Genomic DNA, 16,338 nt, shown 5'->3' with positions numbered 1-16,338 from the left:
CCAGGGGAGAAGGCATCCCCTGCAAAGTGCAGCCTGAGACCCTCTGTTAGCAGATGCGTCCTTAACTGTTGAGCCGAAAATTGAAAAGCAAAATCCTGCCCACCCTGCCCCTCCCCAGCCGCCACCAGGGAGAGCGTGAGCCCTTGACACGTGGGTGTGTCAGCCCAGGCGTCCTTCAGGGATGCCGGCCCAGGGGCCCGGTGCGCCTGGCGTCAGATTGGAGGCCGAGGCCTGCCGGCTCCAGCGCCAGCCCCCTTCTCTGCCGTGTGGGGAGCGGCAGACACGGAGGGGGCAGCCAGGCTCCTGCACCCGGAGCTCAAGTGTCTGTGGCGACAGACCCTGTCCTCACCAGTGACGAGACGAGGGGTGTGACCGCTGGGAGGAAGTGACAGCCCTGGGCCTGGTCTTGAAGGGTGCTGGGGGATGGCCGCAGGGAAGGGAGAGCCTGCACGAGGCTGGGGGGGGGGAGCAGTGAGGGGCCCGGGGGGACTGGCTGGGGGACAGACTGGTCATGTGGCCTGGACCCGCTCCTGGGGCCCCGGGCGCGGGTGAGGAGCGGGCCTCCACCCCACCTGCACCTTAGGGTCCCCCCTCGGGAACACTTAGAAAACAGCCGTGCAGGGCCCCACCCCGGACAGCAGTTGCATCATGGGGGTCACGGGTCTGGGCCTGATGATTTTCTAGCTCTGAGGTGGTCCTTCCATGCCACTGAGATTGCGAGCCAGGCTCTAGAGGTGGGGTGGCTGCAGACCGACCCCCTGGAGCCGATTTGAGAAGGGAGCTGGTTGCAGAGACGTTTGGAGGTCGCAGGCAGATTCTGGGCCAGAAACCACGAGCCTTCCCTCCAATCAAGACAAATATGTTCCCCATCCCCGTAGTCACATCTGTTTAAGCTGCTGACTGTGCTTGTTTAAATTGGAAACATCCTTCATCATTTCCTTGAGTGAGCCTGGAGGGAGGGGAGCGTCCGTGGGCACCCGACCCCGCGCCTCCTGGTCCGGGAGCACCGTGGATTCCAGGGGCGCTTGGTGAGAGGGACAACCCAGGGACCACTCACTTGTTTAATGAAAAATAGGTAGAAAGATCAAATTTACCTCTTCTACTTTGTCTTTATGAAGAAACTTGTAAACACACCCCAAAGTAGAGAGAATGGAATAAGGAAGCCCATCACTCAGTTCAGCAATTCAGGGTTTGCCTCCCTTGACCATGTATAAGAAATTACAAAAAGCAGCTCCAAACGCACAGGGCTTGCAATTCCGCACACGCAGAGGGGACGGCAGAGGCTGGTTCCCACGTAAGGACACGGCTCCCGGTCCTCGGGCCCTTGGGCACCGTGGCTCACACGTCGCTCTGAAATCCAGGTCGTGTGTGTCGGACCTAAAGCGCGGTTGCCTGCCAGGGCTTCCCCCCTGTGCTGTCGCGGCACCCGGAGCGGACGTCCCCTTGTTCGCAGGGCGCACACGCTTCACGTCCGTCCACTGAGACCCTTCTGGCGGGTTTCTGCTTCTGGGCGCAGACCTCGGGGCGCCCGTCCTGTCCCGCATGTCCGATGCCCCCCACAGGGAAGCAGGTGGAAGGCACGAGGGGTCCCCAGAGCCATCCAGCACCTGGCACAGAGCAGCTCCCGTCTCTCTCTCCTTAGTAAACAGAATAAGAGATGAGGAAGAAGACACTCCTCCTTCAGAGTAACTCTCAGTTTTGCTGGGGGCGCGAAATACATAAAACACATAGAACACAGCCCCAGCCTCCATGGGTGGGGGCCCTGGCGCGGCGGAGGAGGCCGACAGGTAGCAGCCAGGCGCCCCCAGCCGCAGCGGGTGAGCAGAGGTTCCCGGGCAGGTGTGGGCACGCCCAGCTCTCGGCCCGGAGGGGTCGGTCACGGGGCTCCCAGGCTTAGACTGAGCGCTCCCAGGCTCGCAGGCGCAGCATTTGCAGGAGGGGCTGACTTTCCACCCGAGAACTCCCTGTGATGTCAAGGATTCAGCAGGGGTTCTGGTGGCAGCGGGAATGGAGGCGGCCAGGGGATTTGGGGGTGTCTGGGGAGAAAGCCCCCATACTGGGAGAGAGGAGCAAGGCCGGGCACTTCTGTTCCTCCCTCCCCATAACCCAGACAACTGATGAAACTGGGAGAATGTAAGCTCACTGGCCAAGGCCCGGGGTGGGGGCAGCGGCGGGGAGAGGACCCCAGGCCCGAGAGAGACAAGCGGCCCCAGAGCCTCTACTCCGGGAAACCGGTGGATCCGCCCAGGACAACCCGGACCAGACAGGGGCGCCCCTCCCCGGTCACGGCAGGGACAGAGCTTCCGTCCCCGTGACCGTGCGTCTGTCGCCCTGCAGCTCAGGTGGAGACGCCGTTCTACGAGCAGTGGTGGTTCCTCCTGGTGATGGCGCTCTCCAGTCTGCTGGTCATCCTGCTGGTGGTGTTCTCTCTGCTGCTGCTCGGCCAGAGCAAGAAGTACCGCAACTGCGGCGCAGGTGGGGAGCCCCGCCTCCCCGGGGCCGGGGCCGACACGTCGGGGTTCCCCCTCCCGGGTCTGGGGTGCCCACACCACGCGCACAGCAGGCTTCCCTCCGGAGGCAGGAAACGGGAGCTCTGGGCACCGGCGTCCGGCCGGCTCTGCCCTCGCGTGGGCCGTGTGTCCTTTATCATCCGGCCCTGAGAGTCTGTTTCCGCTTCTGCAGCTGCTCAAATGCAGGAGTGGTTTCTAGTATGATTAAAAAAGTGGAAAGTGGGAGAATGAAATGGCAACCCACTCCAGTACTCTTGCCAGGAAAATCCCATGGTCGGAGGAGCCTGGTGGGCTACAGTCCATGGGGTCACAAAGAGTCGGACACGACTGAGCACACACTGATTGCTATTTTTATATCATATCTCCTTCCACTCAGAGATTTAAAGGTGTGCTAACTTTAACTGGTAAATTTAAACACATGGATGCAGTATGTAAACACTGCTAGGACCTTCAAAAAAAACGTGGACAGTGTTCGAGATTTGAGGAACGGCCCCTTCAGAATCATGGGAACAGTGACCCGGGCACGGCTCAGTCGCCTCAGGACGGTTACAGCCGGGTCTGTGGTCCAGCCCTTCTCACTGACGGGGTGCGCGCCGGGCCCGCATGCAGCAGGTGGGGTGCTGCCTGGGCCCGCACCCCAGCTCTGAGCCCTCTGCCAGCCGGGCCCCGTGTTCCCGGCACGGCTGGGCCTGGCGTGCAGCAGGTGCCCCGTGAGCGTCCACAGCTGAGAGAGTCACCGTCACTAGAAATGGACACGTGAACGTGGGCAGAGCCAGCCGTGGAAGGGCACAGACAGCGTGGCTTGCTCTACAGGAAGGTCAGGAGCAGCCTAATGGATGGATGTTTCTAGAAGGCAGGACGGTGGGTGTTCTTAGTGCAGATGTATAGACAGGGAGGGAACCTTCCAGGGTGCTGGAAATGGTCCTCTGTGAAAGGGGCTCTCAGATGCCCCGACCGCAGCCCCCAGCACCGTGGTCCCTGCACCAGGAGGGTTAATAAAGCCAGGAGGCCCTAAAGTGCCTGCCATTTGCTTCTGTAACGTTGAGCCATTCATCCCTCCAAGAAAGGATTTATTTTTTTCTGTGTAAATTCACTTCTAACAAGTGTTCGTAAATCAGATTTGATTCCTGCGGGATTTACAGTGTATGAATGGCATGTCATTTTCCCGAGTTAATGCTATTACAGAATCCCTCGTCTGGTGCTCAGAAAGTCTCCCTGCCTTCCCTCCTCTCCCTCTCCATCTGGGAAACAGACCGCAGAGTCCAGTCTGACCCGCAGCTTCCAATCCTCAGCCTCACCCTGGAGCATTCATTTAACATCATCATTGATGCCCAGAAAAAAAGAGAGAAAAAAAAAAAAAATGTCCACCAGAATGTCTCCCTGCCCGCCCAGGAGACACGCAGAGCCCAAACCGCTGTGCCGCAGCCTCGTTCCACCCCTCCTGGACGGCACTCTGACTTGTACAAGATCAGACTTCCTCTCTGGTTATAATATTCACCTGCTCACCTCCCATCCACCCGAACCCTGATGCGCGGGTGACTTCCTCTTTCATTTGCTGCTCTCTGTGGGCGGTTGGCTTTCCCCGTTGCACACAAGTAGAACACCGAGGCGCGCGGAGGGCTGTGGGGTCCCCGGCGGACGGGCCCCTCGGGATCAGAACTGCTGGCGAATTTTACAAAACACGCGTGAAGTCCCTGGCATGTGCTCGGGCAGTGTCCCGGGGACCGGGACGTTATCAAGAGCAAGGCTGTGTGCATCTCCCTGGGTCTGTGCCCCCGAGAGCTCACAGCCTAGCAGGGGCGGCAGACAGGCCCGCAGGAGGCCAGCCAGCTCTCAGGACGAGCAGAGAGGTGGCGACGGGCCCCGCACGCAGAAACGGTGCAGGGTGGAGACCTCAGGGGTCCTGAAAGCCCTCTCTGATCTCACCACCCTTGAGCTGCGATCTGAAGGAGGGGGTGGGTGAGTAAGTCGGGGGTGGTTGGGGCGGGGCTCCCCAGGCAGGGGCAGGGGGAGGTGGGAAGGGCAGGGGAGACCAGCCTGAGCTGGGGGACAGCTGTGAGGACCGCCTTTCATGCCCAGCGAGGTTGGGGCCGCCAGGAGCGCTTCATGTCCCCTGGTTACTTACAACTTCGGTCTGCTAGCAAATTGTAGGGTATGCTTTGATATGTACTGATGGACTCATTTTTAAGTGATTTTTAGTTACAGACACTCACAGACATGTGTGACCGTCACCACAGTTAGTTCTGGAGCATGTTCCTCACTGCAGGAAAAAACCCTGCACTGTTGAGCCCTCACCCTCTATACATTTACTCTCCACTCACTTCCTTGTTTTGACTATGAACCCTTATTATGAAATTTATTGAATATCCTCAATGATGTAAAAAAAGTTCATGCACTCTATTCTTTAATAAGACACTGAGTTAAAAAACAACAACAACAAAAAAAAAAAACTTGATTTTGGCGTCAAGGAAGAGAAACACCCAAATGCTAATGGCGTTTTGCTCCGAGGTGGATGTGTGGCCTTACACCCCAGCCTGTCTGCCTGCCCAGGGGGCTGACTCGGGTCGCCAGGCCCGGGGCTGGTGCAGCAGGCGGTCAGGAGCACCCTGGGCACCCACCCTGCTCGACAAAGCTCAGGGGCTGGGCCCCAGACGCCCACTTCCTGACGCGTCTGCGCCCTCCCCGCCACCTGTAGGTAAGAGCATCTCCAACATGGAGGAGTCCGTGACCCTGGACAACGGGGGGTTTGCCGCCTTGGAGCTCAACAGCCGCCACCTCAACGTCAAGAACACCTTCTCGAAGAAGAACGGGACCAGGTAGGGTAGCGGCACCCACCCAAGGGCCCATGCCCACCGGTCCCCCCCGAATCCCAGGGGCAGGAGGGCGGGTGTTAGGGATGGTTTGAGGACGTTTCTAGAGATAAAGAAGAGTCTGGTCTCAGGTGTAGGGACCTGGTCTTGGGGGACCTCCGGCCCCGGATGAGGGGCAGGCGTCACTGGAAGCACGGGCGGCCTGGGAACTGCTTGCGTGGCACCGAAACGGTGCCAGAGGCTGTGCGTGGCTTTCCTCTCCACGCAGCCGCGGTGAGGCCAGGAGGCGGGGCTGACTGGTGTCCGCGTCCCGCAGGTCCCCGCCCCGGCCGAGCCCTGGCGGGCTGCACTACTCCGACGAGGACCTCTGCAACAAGTACAACGGCGCCGCGCTGACCGAGAGCGGGGCCCTCCAGGAGAAGCCGGGCGATGCCACGGAGTCCGAGGTGGGTGCCCGCCCCCCCGCTGCCGGCTCCGGCCCCTCCCGTCCCCCCGGGGCCCTGCCCTGGTCTCAGCCGTCTCCACACACACACACACACACACACACACACAGAGGCTCGGAGCAGGCAGAGCCGGGACAGAGCGCGCCCCTTCCCGGACGGGGAGGGTCCACGCTCGTCTCTGGTGCGCGAGGCCACCTCCCCGGTCAGTCCCTGGTCCAAAGTGGGCGTCGGGTTCGCAAACCTCGCTGCGCTCTGCGCGCAGAAAGAGACCCAGCCGGCCTGGAGGTCACCGGGGAACGTGGTGGCCTCTGGACCCCCGAGGGGTAACAGGGGCCCGAACCCACCCGACTGGTAGAACCTGGACCCCCGCCCACCCCAGGGGGGGCTTCCCCTCCTGCTTTGGTCACAGCAGCGCTGGGTCAGTTAGCAGGCTCACCTGAGCGGGGCGGGAGCCCCGGGACCAGGGAAACCCCGCCCCTAAGGGGTGTCAGCCTCCAGTGTGACCCCCAGGACCCCGCCCGACACATCCTGGTGCCTGGGCATTCACTGCGGGGCTGAGCCCGTCCTGGGCGAGGTCTCTGTATTGGGCAGCAGGGGACATTCCCTGGAGGGAGCCGTGGGGGTGCCAACAGGGGCCCCACTTCCCCGGGGAAGCCCCTTCCCCAGAGCACGTCTCACAGTCAGGAGCGAACCCACTGAGTGGGTAGGGAACTGGGTGCCCAGTCCTGACCACGGGGTTTCAGAGACGCTGCGACAGGGACGGAATTCGCCGAGCTGTTTGCCAGACACGCAGGCCCGCCCCATCGCTTGGCATTCATACTCTAAATCAATATTTAATCTAAAGTAAGTCTCACCTTCATTTTGACCTGAGTTTAGGACTGATTGCGCCCTCAGGCTCAATTAAATGGCTTCTTTCAAACTGTGGTTTGTGTAGGAGCCACACGGGGCCGGACCGCAGGCGGGGGCCCGGCGGACGCGGCCGCTCGGCCTCCGAGCTCCATGGACGCGGGCGCCTAGTGCCTGTCCGCGCCACAGCCTGGGCTCGTGGAAGCGGCAAGCCGCCCTGCGGGCCTGCGGGGGGAGCAGTGTCCACGCGAGGGGCTGTCTGTGGAGGGAAAAGCGAGAACGCTGAGCCCAGCTTCCTGAGGAGGAGGCTGTGGCCTTTTCCAGCCCCTCGTCCCAAAGGCGGCTCGACGGGAAGGGGTGGGCTGCGGACCAGCACTCCCCGGGTCAGCGGTCAGAGACGGCACGCGCCCCCGCCTTCCCAGGCTCTCAGAGCATTGTGAAAGATGCTCACAGCGGCCTGCGCTGCCCCGCGGGCTTTACAGCTCCACGCAGGATAAGCGCTAACTGAGCACTTCCTCAGCCAGGCCTAGAGGCAGGCGGTTCTCGTCCTTGTCCCTAGGACACCGCTGAGGCCGAGGCCACCCCCCACACACACCCCCTCCCTCAGCTTCCAGAGCCCACTGACCCCGCCCCTCCGCTCTTCTCCCGCCTAACACCCGGGCCACAGAGGCCATTCCCAGCACTGCCAGGACTGGACTCATCGATTCTGGACTACTTGTTCATAAAAGCATGCTCAGAATGGGTTAAACGCGGGCCATTCAGTCTGTCCTCTCACAGGCGGGGGTGTTTTGGGAGTCAGATCCAGCTGATTCACATGGAGGATTATTAAATGTTTGCAGGCACTAGGCCTATGCATGCATGTGTGCATACATGTATGCACACATGCACATATACAGACATACACATGCACACGGGGAAGAAGGCAGCCAGAACGGAAGAGGGGAGGGGGGTGAGGGGAGGAGGTGAGAGCGACGTGGAACGCACGCTAAATCCTGCAAGGAGGTCGTTCGGATCCTCACGTAACAGATGGGAGAGCTGAGGCTCTTGGAGGTTTTGAGTGTCTTCCCCAGACACACGCTCCTGGGTGGACCCGGATGCAGACCCAGGCGGCGGGCTCCCTTCCATCCCCCCCGCCAGGCTGGCTGAGTTCTCCGCCCCGGGACGCGTGGCTGAGCGAGGGCGGGCCGTGGCGTGCCCGCTGCCTGGAGGAAGAGGCTCCTTCCATGATTCCCACAGATGCTTTACGGGTATTAACACTTTCTGGTTCTAGAAAGTTGATCAGAAGTACAGACGCCGTCTCCATCGAGGTGTGTCACCTTGAATCTGGGGTTCCAGGCCCCCTGAAGCCTGTGGTAGGCGGGCGCCTCCCGTGAAGGCTCTGGGAGTCCAGGCTAAGAACTCATGTTCCTGGGCTCCCCGTCTGCTCCTGAGTTCTCGGGTAGATGCAGTGAGGCCCGTCTCTTCCCCCAGAATTCTGTGCTCTGTCATCTTGCTGGGGGCCCAGCTTTGAACCTTACGACCTGGGAGAGTTGTAGGCAGATTCATGGGGTCCCCACAGAGGGATCTTGGAAGTGCCAGCTCCGATGGGAGCCTTTCCTTTGAACTAGTCTGGTCTCTTAACCAGACTGAGATGTCATTCACACACCGCACAGTTCACGTCTTCACCGTATTGAATATTTAGGTGTGTGTTTTTAGCTTCCTCACATTTATGAGCTTCCCAAATTTTCTGCTGTTAGCGGTTTTTAATTTTATCCCGCTGTGGTCAAAGAACATACTTTGTGTATCTCCAACCCTCTTCTATTTATCGAGGCTTGTCTTGTGGCGCAGCATCTGGCCTGTGAGGCAAAAACCCACTTGAGAAGGCCGTGTCGCTCTGCTCTGGCTGCGGGGAGGGTCCGTGTGTGTCTGCTGTGTCCGGTTGATTTATCGTGCCGTTCAAGCCTTCCACACTCTCGGTCTGTCCGCCATCTGTCAACGCACTGAGGTCTCCAACAGTTCCTGTTGACATTCTCTATTTCTCTCTTCATTTCCGGCAGTTTTAATTTCCTGTATTTGGGGGCTCTGTTTTAGGTGCGTGTCTGTCTGTAACTGTGGTGTCTTCATGATGGACAGACCTTTTTATGAGTATCGCATGGCCCTCTTGGTCTCTAGTCACAGTTTTTGTCTCAGAGTCTATCTGGCCTGACATCGGTACGGTCACTCCAGCCCTCTGTAGGTTCCTGCTCACATGGTGGATCATTTCCATCATTTCACTTTCAGCTTGTCTGAAGCCTTGGATCTGAAACGTGTCTTTTGTTGGCAGCATGAAGTTGGATCACGCTGTCCTTATTCATCCTGCCGATCTATACCTGTTCACCGGATTGTTTAATCCATTCACAGTTAATGGAATTGCTGCTAATTCCAGAACTGACACCTGCCATTTTGGTGTTTGCCTTCTATGAGTCTCGTGTCTCTATCTCTCTATTTTTTCTTCACTCATTTTGTCATTGTTGTTAAGTGGCTGTTTTCTAGTGTATATCCGGTGAATATTTTAATTCCCTTGTTTTGCTTTTACTGTATTTTTTTTTCCAGTTTTTTCTATAGTGATTGCCCTCGTATTAGTATTTGCTTTAGATTTATTCTAAATCTCAGTGACATGTAGAAACTTTATTCTTGTATAAATCTATTCTCTCCTCCCCTATTTGTGCTTATTATTATACATATTATGTCCATATTTGTGACAGACCCAAGGAAGCATTTTTCTAACTGTACAGAATTTTGTATCTTTGAGAGGAGAAAGGTGAGCAAGTATGAGAGTTTATCATATTAACCCTTCTGTTCCCGATTTTTGGTTCTCTTCATTTCTCCCCACCTTTTTGTGCCACTAGATTTATGTTAATTTCTATGTATGATGGACCCAACAATATAATTATATACCTCATATTTTAGGAAATTGCTTTTTAAATCAGATGAGAGAAGAAAGGAGACTAGGTACTTATACTGCCTTTTATAATTCCCTATGTAATTATCTTTGTTGCTACTTGTGTGTGTGTGGGTTTGATATGCTGTCTGGCGTCATTGGCCTTCAACCTGACCATCTTCCATTAGTATTTCTTATAAGGCAAGTCTGCTAGCAATGAATTTTTTCTGTTTTTGTTTATCTCAGAATGTCCTATTTCATCTTCATTTATGAAAGTAGTTTTGCTAAATAAAAGATTCATGATTGACAGTTTTCTTTCAACACTCTGAATGTGTTAGCCCGTTGCCTCCTGTCCTCCATCTTTTCGGACCAGAAGTCAGCTGTTAACATAATTTGATTTTTGTTGGACTGGATGAGTCGTTTTTCTCCTTTCGATTTCAGGAGTTTCTTTTTGCCTTTGTCTTTCAGAATTTTAACTGTAACTATGATGTGTCTGGGTGTGACTCTTGTTCCATTTATCTTACTCGTGGTATATTGAGCTTGTTGAGTATGCAGTAGTTTTTTTTTGTTTGTTTGTCTGTTTGTTTTGTTTTTACCAGAATTGGGAAGTTTTAAGTCATTGTTACTCTCAGTATTTTTTCTGCTTCTTTCTTTCTTTCCTCATCCCGGTATTCTCATCACATACGTTACTACACTGAGTGCTTTGTCACATTTATCAGCTGTTCTGTCTTTTTTTTATTTTCATTGTTTTTCAAGTTGCATAACCGACTCCGTTATTCTTGCCTGAAAAATCCCATGGGTAGAGGAGCCTGGTGGGCTATAGTCCAAAGGGTCGCAAAGAGTCGGACGCGCCTGAGCGACTCACCATGGCGAGCAGTCTCTGTCGTCCATCTTCAAGCGCCCTGACTCCTTCCTCCGTCAGCTCAGAGCTCCTCTTGAGTCCCCCCAGTGAATTTTACATTTTGGTTTTGGGATTTTTCAACTCTGGAACTTCTCATTTGGTCCTTTTAAGTCACTGCTATCTCTCTATTGATATTCTCCGCTTGGTGTGATAGTGTCAGCATACTTTTAATTCTTTAAACATGGTGTCCTTCAGTTCTTTGAACATATTATAATAGCTACTCTGAAAGTCTTCGCCTGCCAGTATCTGAGGCTCCTCAGAGGCTGCCTGCTTTTTTTTCCCCTGTGTATGGATCACACTTTGCTGTTTTTTGAAAACAAGAAAATATTTTAAATAATATCTTGTATTCACTTTGAATACCCGTATTCAACCCCCCTGGTTGTTGTCCTTGTTCGCTTATTTGTTCAGTGACTCGTCTGGACTAGTTAGGGAAGTCCATGTCCTCAGCAATGTGTCCGCTCTGATGTCACCCCTCCGAGGTGCGGCCTTGGGCACACGTGTGGTTTCCGTGACAACCAGGGAGACTGAGGTCTCAGCTAGGCATCCCCTGTCTCTTGTTCTCACCTCCCCATTAAGGTTCTGGAAGGCCCACCACAGCTGGTATCACACCCAGCTCTTAACCTCCTCTCCCTGCCAGCTCTATTATTTTTGACAAGGCTCCAGGGTATAAATTACTCCACAGTTGGATCCAATCACAGCCCAGCCCGTCTGCAGCCAGCAGGATGTTGTTAATCTTTGAATTCTTCTCTAAGCCCAAGAGGGCTCCCCTTGTCTGTCTCTTTGCCTGGTCCTCCCTGCTAAACCTCTGGCGGGTTTATTGCTCTCCTTGTTACTCTCAAGGACTTACCTCTTCATTTCTCGCCCCTGAGGTCTCCACAGTCTCCAGCAATGCCCTGAGGCGTGAAAAGTGAGAGTGTTAGTCACTCAGTCCTGTTCGGCTCCTCCTTCCATGGGATTCTCCAGCAAGAATACTGGAGTGGGTAGCCATTCCCTTCTCCAGGGGATCTTCCCAAGCCAGGTACTGAACCTGGGTCTCCTGCGCTGCAGGCAGATTCTTTACCATCTGAGCCACCAGGGACGCCTGTCCTGAGGCATGGTCCAAATAAAGCTACCCCCCTGCAGCAGAGCGGGGAGCTCTCTGTTCTGAAGGGCTGACTGCCGCCATGAGGACCTCGGTGTCACAGCACCGAAGCTGGGGTGGGGACAAAGGCCCCCTTCTCCACGGTGACCAGTGAGGCCCTGGGTGGGGATGGACGCCCCTGGGCTTCTGGCTGTGCCCCGCCCCCCCTGCGTGGAGCTCCTCCCACCAGCCACGAGGGTGGGGCGTGCAGGGATCAGTGTTCTCAACCCGCCAGCCTGGTCCCAGCCTCCAGCAGCCCGGGTGAGGAGGGAACCCCAGTCCTCCCGACCACGCCTCCAGGAATACCTCTGGAGACTGGAGCTGGGGATGAGCAGCTGGCTGAGAGATGCCGGCGGCTTCCTCCTCCAGGTCAAACCAAATTTCTGGACTAGGAGTTTTAGGGGAGGGGCCCTGGCTTCTTGGCCACATGTGCCTCCCCCCGCCCCCCACCGCAAGTGGAGCTTCCATCATCCTGGCTGGGGGTAGGGGGAGCAGGTCAGAGTTCAAGCAGCTCACACTCTTGCTCTTCTTAGTGATTTTAGACTTTCTGCAATAAATCTTCCCCCATTTGCTATATGCCCTTGGCACCATTTCCAGAGACTCCAAATAATTGTTGATAATTCGATTTTCCCCCAGTTGAATCATTGTTCTACTGTGGGGAGGACCTGCTGCTTCTTCCAGCCATTCTGGAAGTATTTTTTGTATCAGTAGTTGGTTGATGACCCAGGTAGGGGGTCCCCTGCCCATGTTTACTGTCCACCCTCTCCTCCAGAGCCAGAAACCCTGTGAGCTCTCAGCCGGAAAAGCTCTTCTGCAAAGCTAATACTTCACTGAAAAAAAAAATTGTGATGCTGTCATTTTCTCCCTGGGGTGTTTTTTAACCGTTTTCAGAAATATTACTCAAGTGACAATTCTGAGAACCAGCTCACAGGTGCAGGAGAACCTGCCTGATCAGAGCGGCTCTGAATTAGACCACTGGCCTCGCAGGATACACGCTGTGGCTCTTGATGTTTCTCCACTTAGAAATAAGGGGCTTTTTCCCCGTTTTATCGCCCAGCAGCTTATGAATTATATCAGGGCTACTGTTCGAATTGCATTTTAAAAATTATTTTCAAAATCCACAGAAACAGTTTTCAAGGTCTCTCTGGCTTCAGCCAACTTAGACCAGCCCCCTCGCACTTAATTAATCCTCTAATAATATTGGAGTCTTTCATCTTGCTAGCACAGCACCAGAAGTCCTGAGATTATCTCTGTTAGCTGCTTGCCAGGCATCCACGCGCCTTTAGAAACTCATGGTCAGGTCTGCAGGCTCATCCAATCACAGGCTGGCCTTCCTTGGTTTCCTGGGAAACGGACTCACATCGCTACTTCATATCACACAGGAAACTTGAAAAAAAAAAAAAAAGACCCCGAAGCGTTTCCTTTCTGTCAATAATTCTAACTCACTAAAATACATCCTCATTAAAAAATAATAATGTCATATCAACAATAAACAGAGCAGGCAGCAGGACGGAGAATGACATTTTAATCCTGTGCTTTCTCATGGAAGCAAAAGTGAGACCTGAACAGGAGCCCCAAGGCCCTCACCCGCACCCCTGTGTGTCCCGAGATGGGGGCACGTTCGCCCTCTCCCTAGAGGAACAGCGAGACGCTTAGCCTCCCCTGTCCATTCTGCACGATGGCTTCGTTCTGTCCCAGCGGCTTTGGGGGCCGCTTGGTGGGCCCACAGCCTCGTCCCCCAGGGAAGCACTCAGCTCTTCCAGGAGCAGCAGGGAAACTCGCAGGGCGGGTTCCGGTTGGCTCACTGACCTTGAACCTCCACAGGCCGCCCGCCTCCTCCACCAGCTGCTCTGGGACCCCAAGGGGAGGGGTCAGGTCCCTCCGCACTGCAGAGGGAGGGGCTCCAGGACATTGGACAGCAGGCACCACGCTCGATTAGGGCCTCTGTCCTAGGAGACCTCCCCACGGAGGTCAGCATGGATGTGGCGCTGCCCGGAAGCACGTGTCCCATGGAGGACACCGTCTCCTCACCCTGACTGAGCTCACCATCAGACCCTCGGTCTGGGGGCCTGTGCCATAGTCTAGGGCAGTCTGCAGCCTCTGGGCCTTCCACACCCCCGGGCGCTGCTGCATTCTCCACAGGGGACACAGGGCATCCCCTGGGGGCTGTGTATACCTGTCCCGGGAGAGGATGGGTTGTAGAGCTGTCCCGGGAGGGGTTGGGGTGTAGAGCTGTCCCGGGAGAGGATGGGGTGGAGAGCTGTCCCGGGAGGGGTTGGGGTGTAGAGCTGTCCCGGGAGGGGTTGGAGTGCAGACTCCCCTGAAGCAAGAGTGCAGTGGATTCGTGTCCTGGGACCAGCTCAGGCCCCGGGAGGGTGGGGGAGCAGAGCCTCTGGGAGCAACGAGCTGGCTCCCAGGGACACGCTGAGCTCTCCGTGGTCTCGTGGAGTCGGGCCCTGGGGTGGTCCACAGCCAGGGAGAGAGGGAGGCAGGGTGGGGTGGGAGGAGGGGAAAGGGAGAGAAACCGGTGAGCGGCACCACCCCGCCTTAGACGGCCACTCCTGCTCCCCGCTCAGCCCTGCTGCCCGTGGCTGCCCCCCCCACCCCGTGGCCCCCACCCCGCCCGTGGCCACCCCCACCCCCGTGTGTCCCTCCCCCACCCCGTGGCCCCCTCCCGCCTCGACACCCCCACTCTCCATGGCCGCTCCTCCCTCCAGGGGCCGCCCCTTCAAGACCACCCCCATACCCTCCCACGTCAGCACCCCCGTCCGCGCCCTCCTTGAGCCCCGGGCCTCCCCCTGTGCCTGGCCGCCCGGCTGAGCCCGCCCCGTCCGCCCACAGGTCACGGACTCGGAGTCCGAGGACGCGCCGCCCCAGCACTCGTTCGTCAACCACTACCTGAGCGACCCCACCTACTACAACTCGTGGAAGCGGCGCGCGGGCGCGGCCCCGCACAGGTACGAGGCGGTGGCGGGGGCGGAGGCCGGGCCGGCCCCGCGCGCGGTCGTCACCACGCAGAGCGCCGTGTTCGCGCCCGCGGCCCGCGGCGCCCGGACTCCGCTCACCGGCTTCTCGTCCTTCGTGTGAGCTGAGCGGCGGCCCCGGCACGGCCGTGTCGAGACAATCACCCCCCAGAACTGGGCTCGAGCTGAGTTGAGAGGATCTGACGCTGATGGTTGATTTCACCCCCTTGTGAACACGATTTCAATTAGGAACTTTTTTTTACTGGCTTTTTGTAACATCGCTGCAGGAAGCAGGTTTCTTTGTTTTTCTTTTCTTTTTACGAGAAGGTGTGTTTCGCCGGGTGCAAGAGCTGGACACCCCGACCTGGGAAGGCCTGAGCCCTGGGGGCCCGGCTTCTCCATCGTGCGGCCTGGGAAGGCTGGAGAGAGGGGGACGGGGGTCCTCCAGGCCTCTCCCCTCTCTGCTCTACCTCCTGCCTGAAAACCAGCGCCCGCCGGGGTCTCCTGGCACTAGGAGCAGGTGTCTGACCTGGGCCCGGAGCCTCCCGACCTTGTGCATCCGTCTCTGAAATGTCCTCACTGGGCAGTTTTAGGCGAGGAGCCGGCTTCACAGTTCCTGGCAACAGGGCGACAGAGGCCAAGGTTCATTCCAGGGGTGAAATACTCGGGGCTTTCCCACCTCGGTCCTTTCTTTCGACCCCCATCGTCCAGCAGCGGGAAGCGTCCCAGCTGGGAGCCACCTCCCGCCCCCGCCCCGAGCTCCCTCCTCCTGAGCACACAGCACAGGCCCGCCCCAAGGAGACAGCGGCCGCAGAATCGCTCGTCGTGTAAGAGGTGTGCATTGTTAACCAGAGTATTTTTTAAATCTTTTTATCTTTTTTTAAAATATGTCACATGAAATGAATGAGTCTCAGCTGTCTGCAGGTGCCTTTCTATTCATTGTTTAGCTTTGTCCGCGGGAAAGACAAAGAGCCACGGTGTCTCCGAGTAAAGCAGAAGGGCTCTGAGAAGACGGGGTCCCCGGTCCCCCCCACCCCACCCTGTGCCCCCCAGGCCCTTCCGCGGGCGTGGCCGCATCCTTCCTTGGCGCACTGCTTTGGTCCCATCCCCCGACCCCAGGCCAGCTCTCTCAGCCTTAAGAGGTTTTCTGGAAACCTTTTTTCCCTTTAATTGTTACCGTTTTGTTTTCGTTTCTTTTTAGCTAAAGGGAAGTAGCATGAGCTGCTCTGAAAATGAGTCCAAACGGTAGCTCCGCCTCCAGTGCCTCACATCACCTTGGTGAAAGGTGTGGGAGGTGCAGTGGTCGAGCCCCCAGCCCTGGTCCCAGTCTAGAATTTTCCAGGGTGTGTCCGCAGGGCCTGTGGGAGGGCCCCGCGTCTGGCCTGGTCAGCGGGGGCCTGTCCACACCCCCAGCATAGGAGAGCAGGGCTGGTCTGTCCTCCTGCATGGCCGGCCTGTCACCGAGCCAGCACCTGGCCAGCGCCAGCAGGGAGCCCGTCTCGGGGCCCGGCCTTGGGTCTTGTGGTCTGTGAGGTCTCTCCTTCCCTCTTCCCACCTCCTCAGGGCAGAGGGCCATCTTGACCCTCTGCTTTCAGAGTTGCTGGGTGTGACCCCAGGAGACCAAGAAAAGTTTGTGTTGTGTGAGAAGAGAAAAAAAAAAAAAACAACCTTTTCTGTTTTAGAGTTTTGTGTTGGGTAAAAAACCCCTTTCCAGTTTCTCCTAAAGTAGAGGTAGGAGGTGTGGAAAGGTTCCTTTCTCTCCCCCTTCCCCCTCTCTCAATCCCTCTTTTCCTTCCTTCCTTCTCTGAGTGGAGGGGAAACGTTCTAAACCAAAAATCCTGGATGC

General features: G+C 56.7%; 1 protein-coding gene across 6 annotated transcripts in view; it reads left to right on the top strand.

The window, feature by feature from the left end:
• Positions 1-16,059, top strand: part of SDK1 (sidekick cell adhesion molecule 1) — a 724,732-nt gene extending 708,673 nt beyond the window's left edge. For all 6 annotated transcript variants that reach the window (XM_043455307.1, XM_043455310.1, XM_043455311.1 and 3 more), the window contains 4 exons: positions 2,338-2,475; positions 5,206-5,326; positions 5,637-5,766; positions 14,371-16,059. In XM_043455307.1, the coding sequence (XP_043311242.1) occupies positions 2,338-2,475; positions 5,206-5,326; positions 5,637-5,766; positions 14,371-14,616 (635 nt within the window). In that variant the 3' untranslated portion in view covers positions 14,617-16,059. The remainder of the gene's footprint in view (positions 1-2,337; positions 2,476-5,205; positions 5,327-5,636; positions 5,767-14,370) is intronic.
• Positions 16,060-16,338: the final 279 nt, after the last annotated feature.

Source organism: Cervus canadensis, chromosome 32, assembly GCF_019320065.1.
Source record: "Cervus canadensis isolate Bull #8, Minnesota chromosome 32, ASM1932006v1, whole genome shotgun sequence".
Classification (NCBI taxonomy): domain Eukaryota; kingdom Metazoa; phylum Chordata; class Mammalia; order Artiodactyla; family Cervidae; genus Cervus; species Cervus canadensis.
Note: the sequence above shows the minus strand (reverse complement) of the source record. Positions and strands in the feature narration are given on the sequence as shown.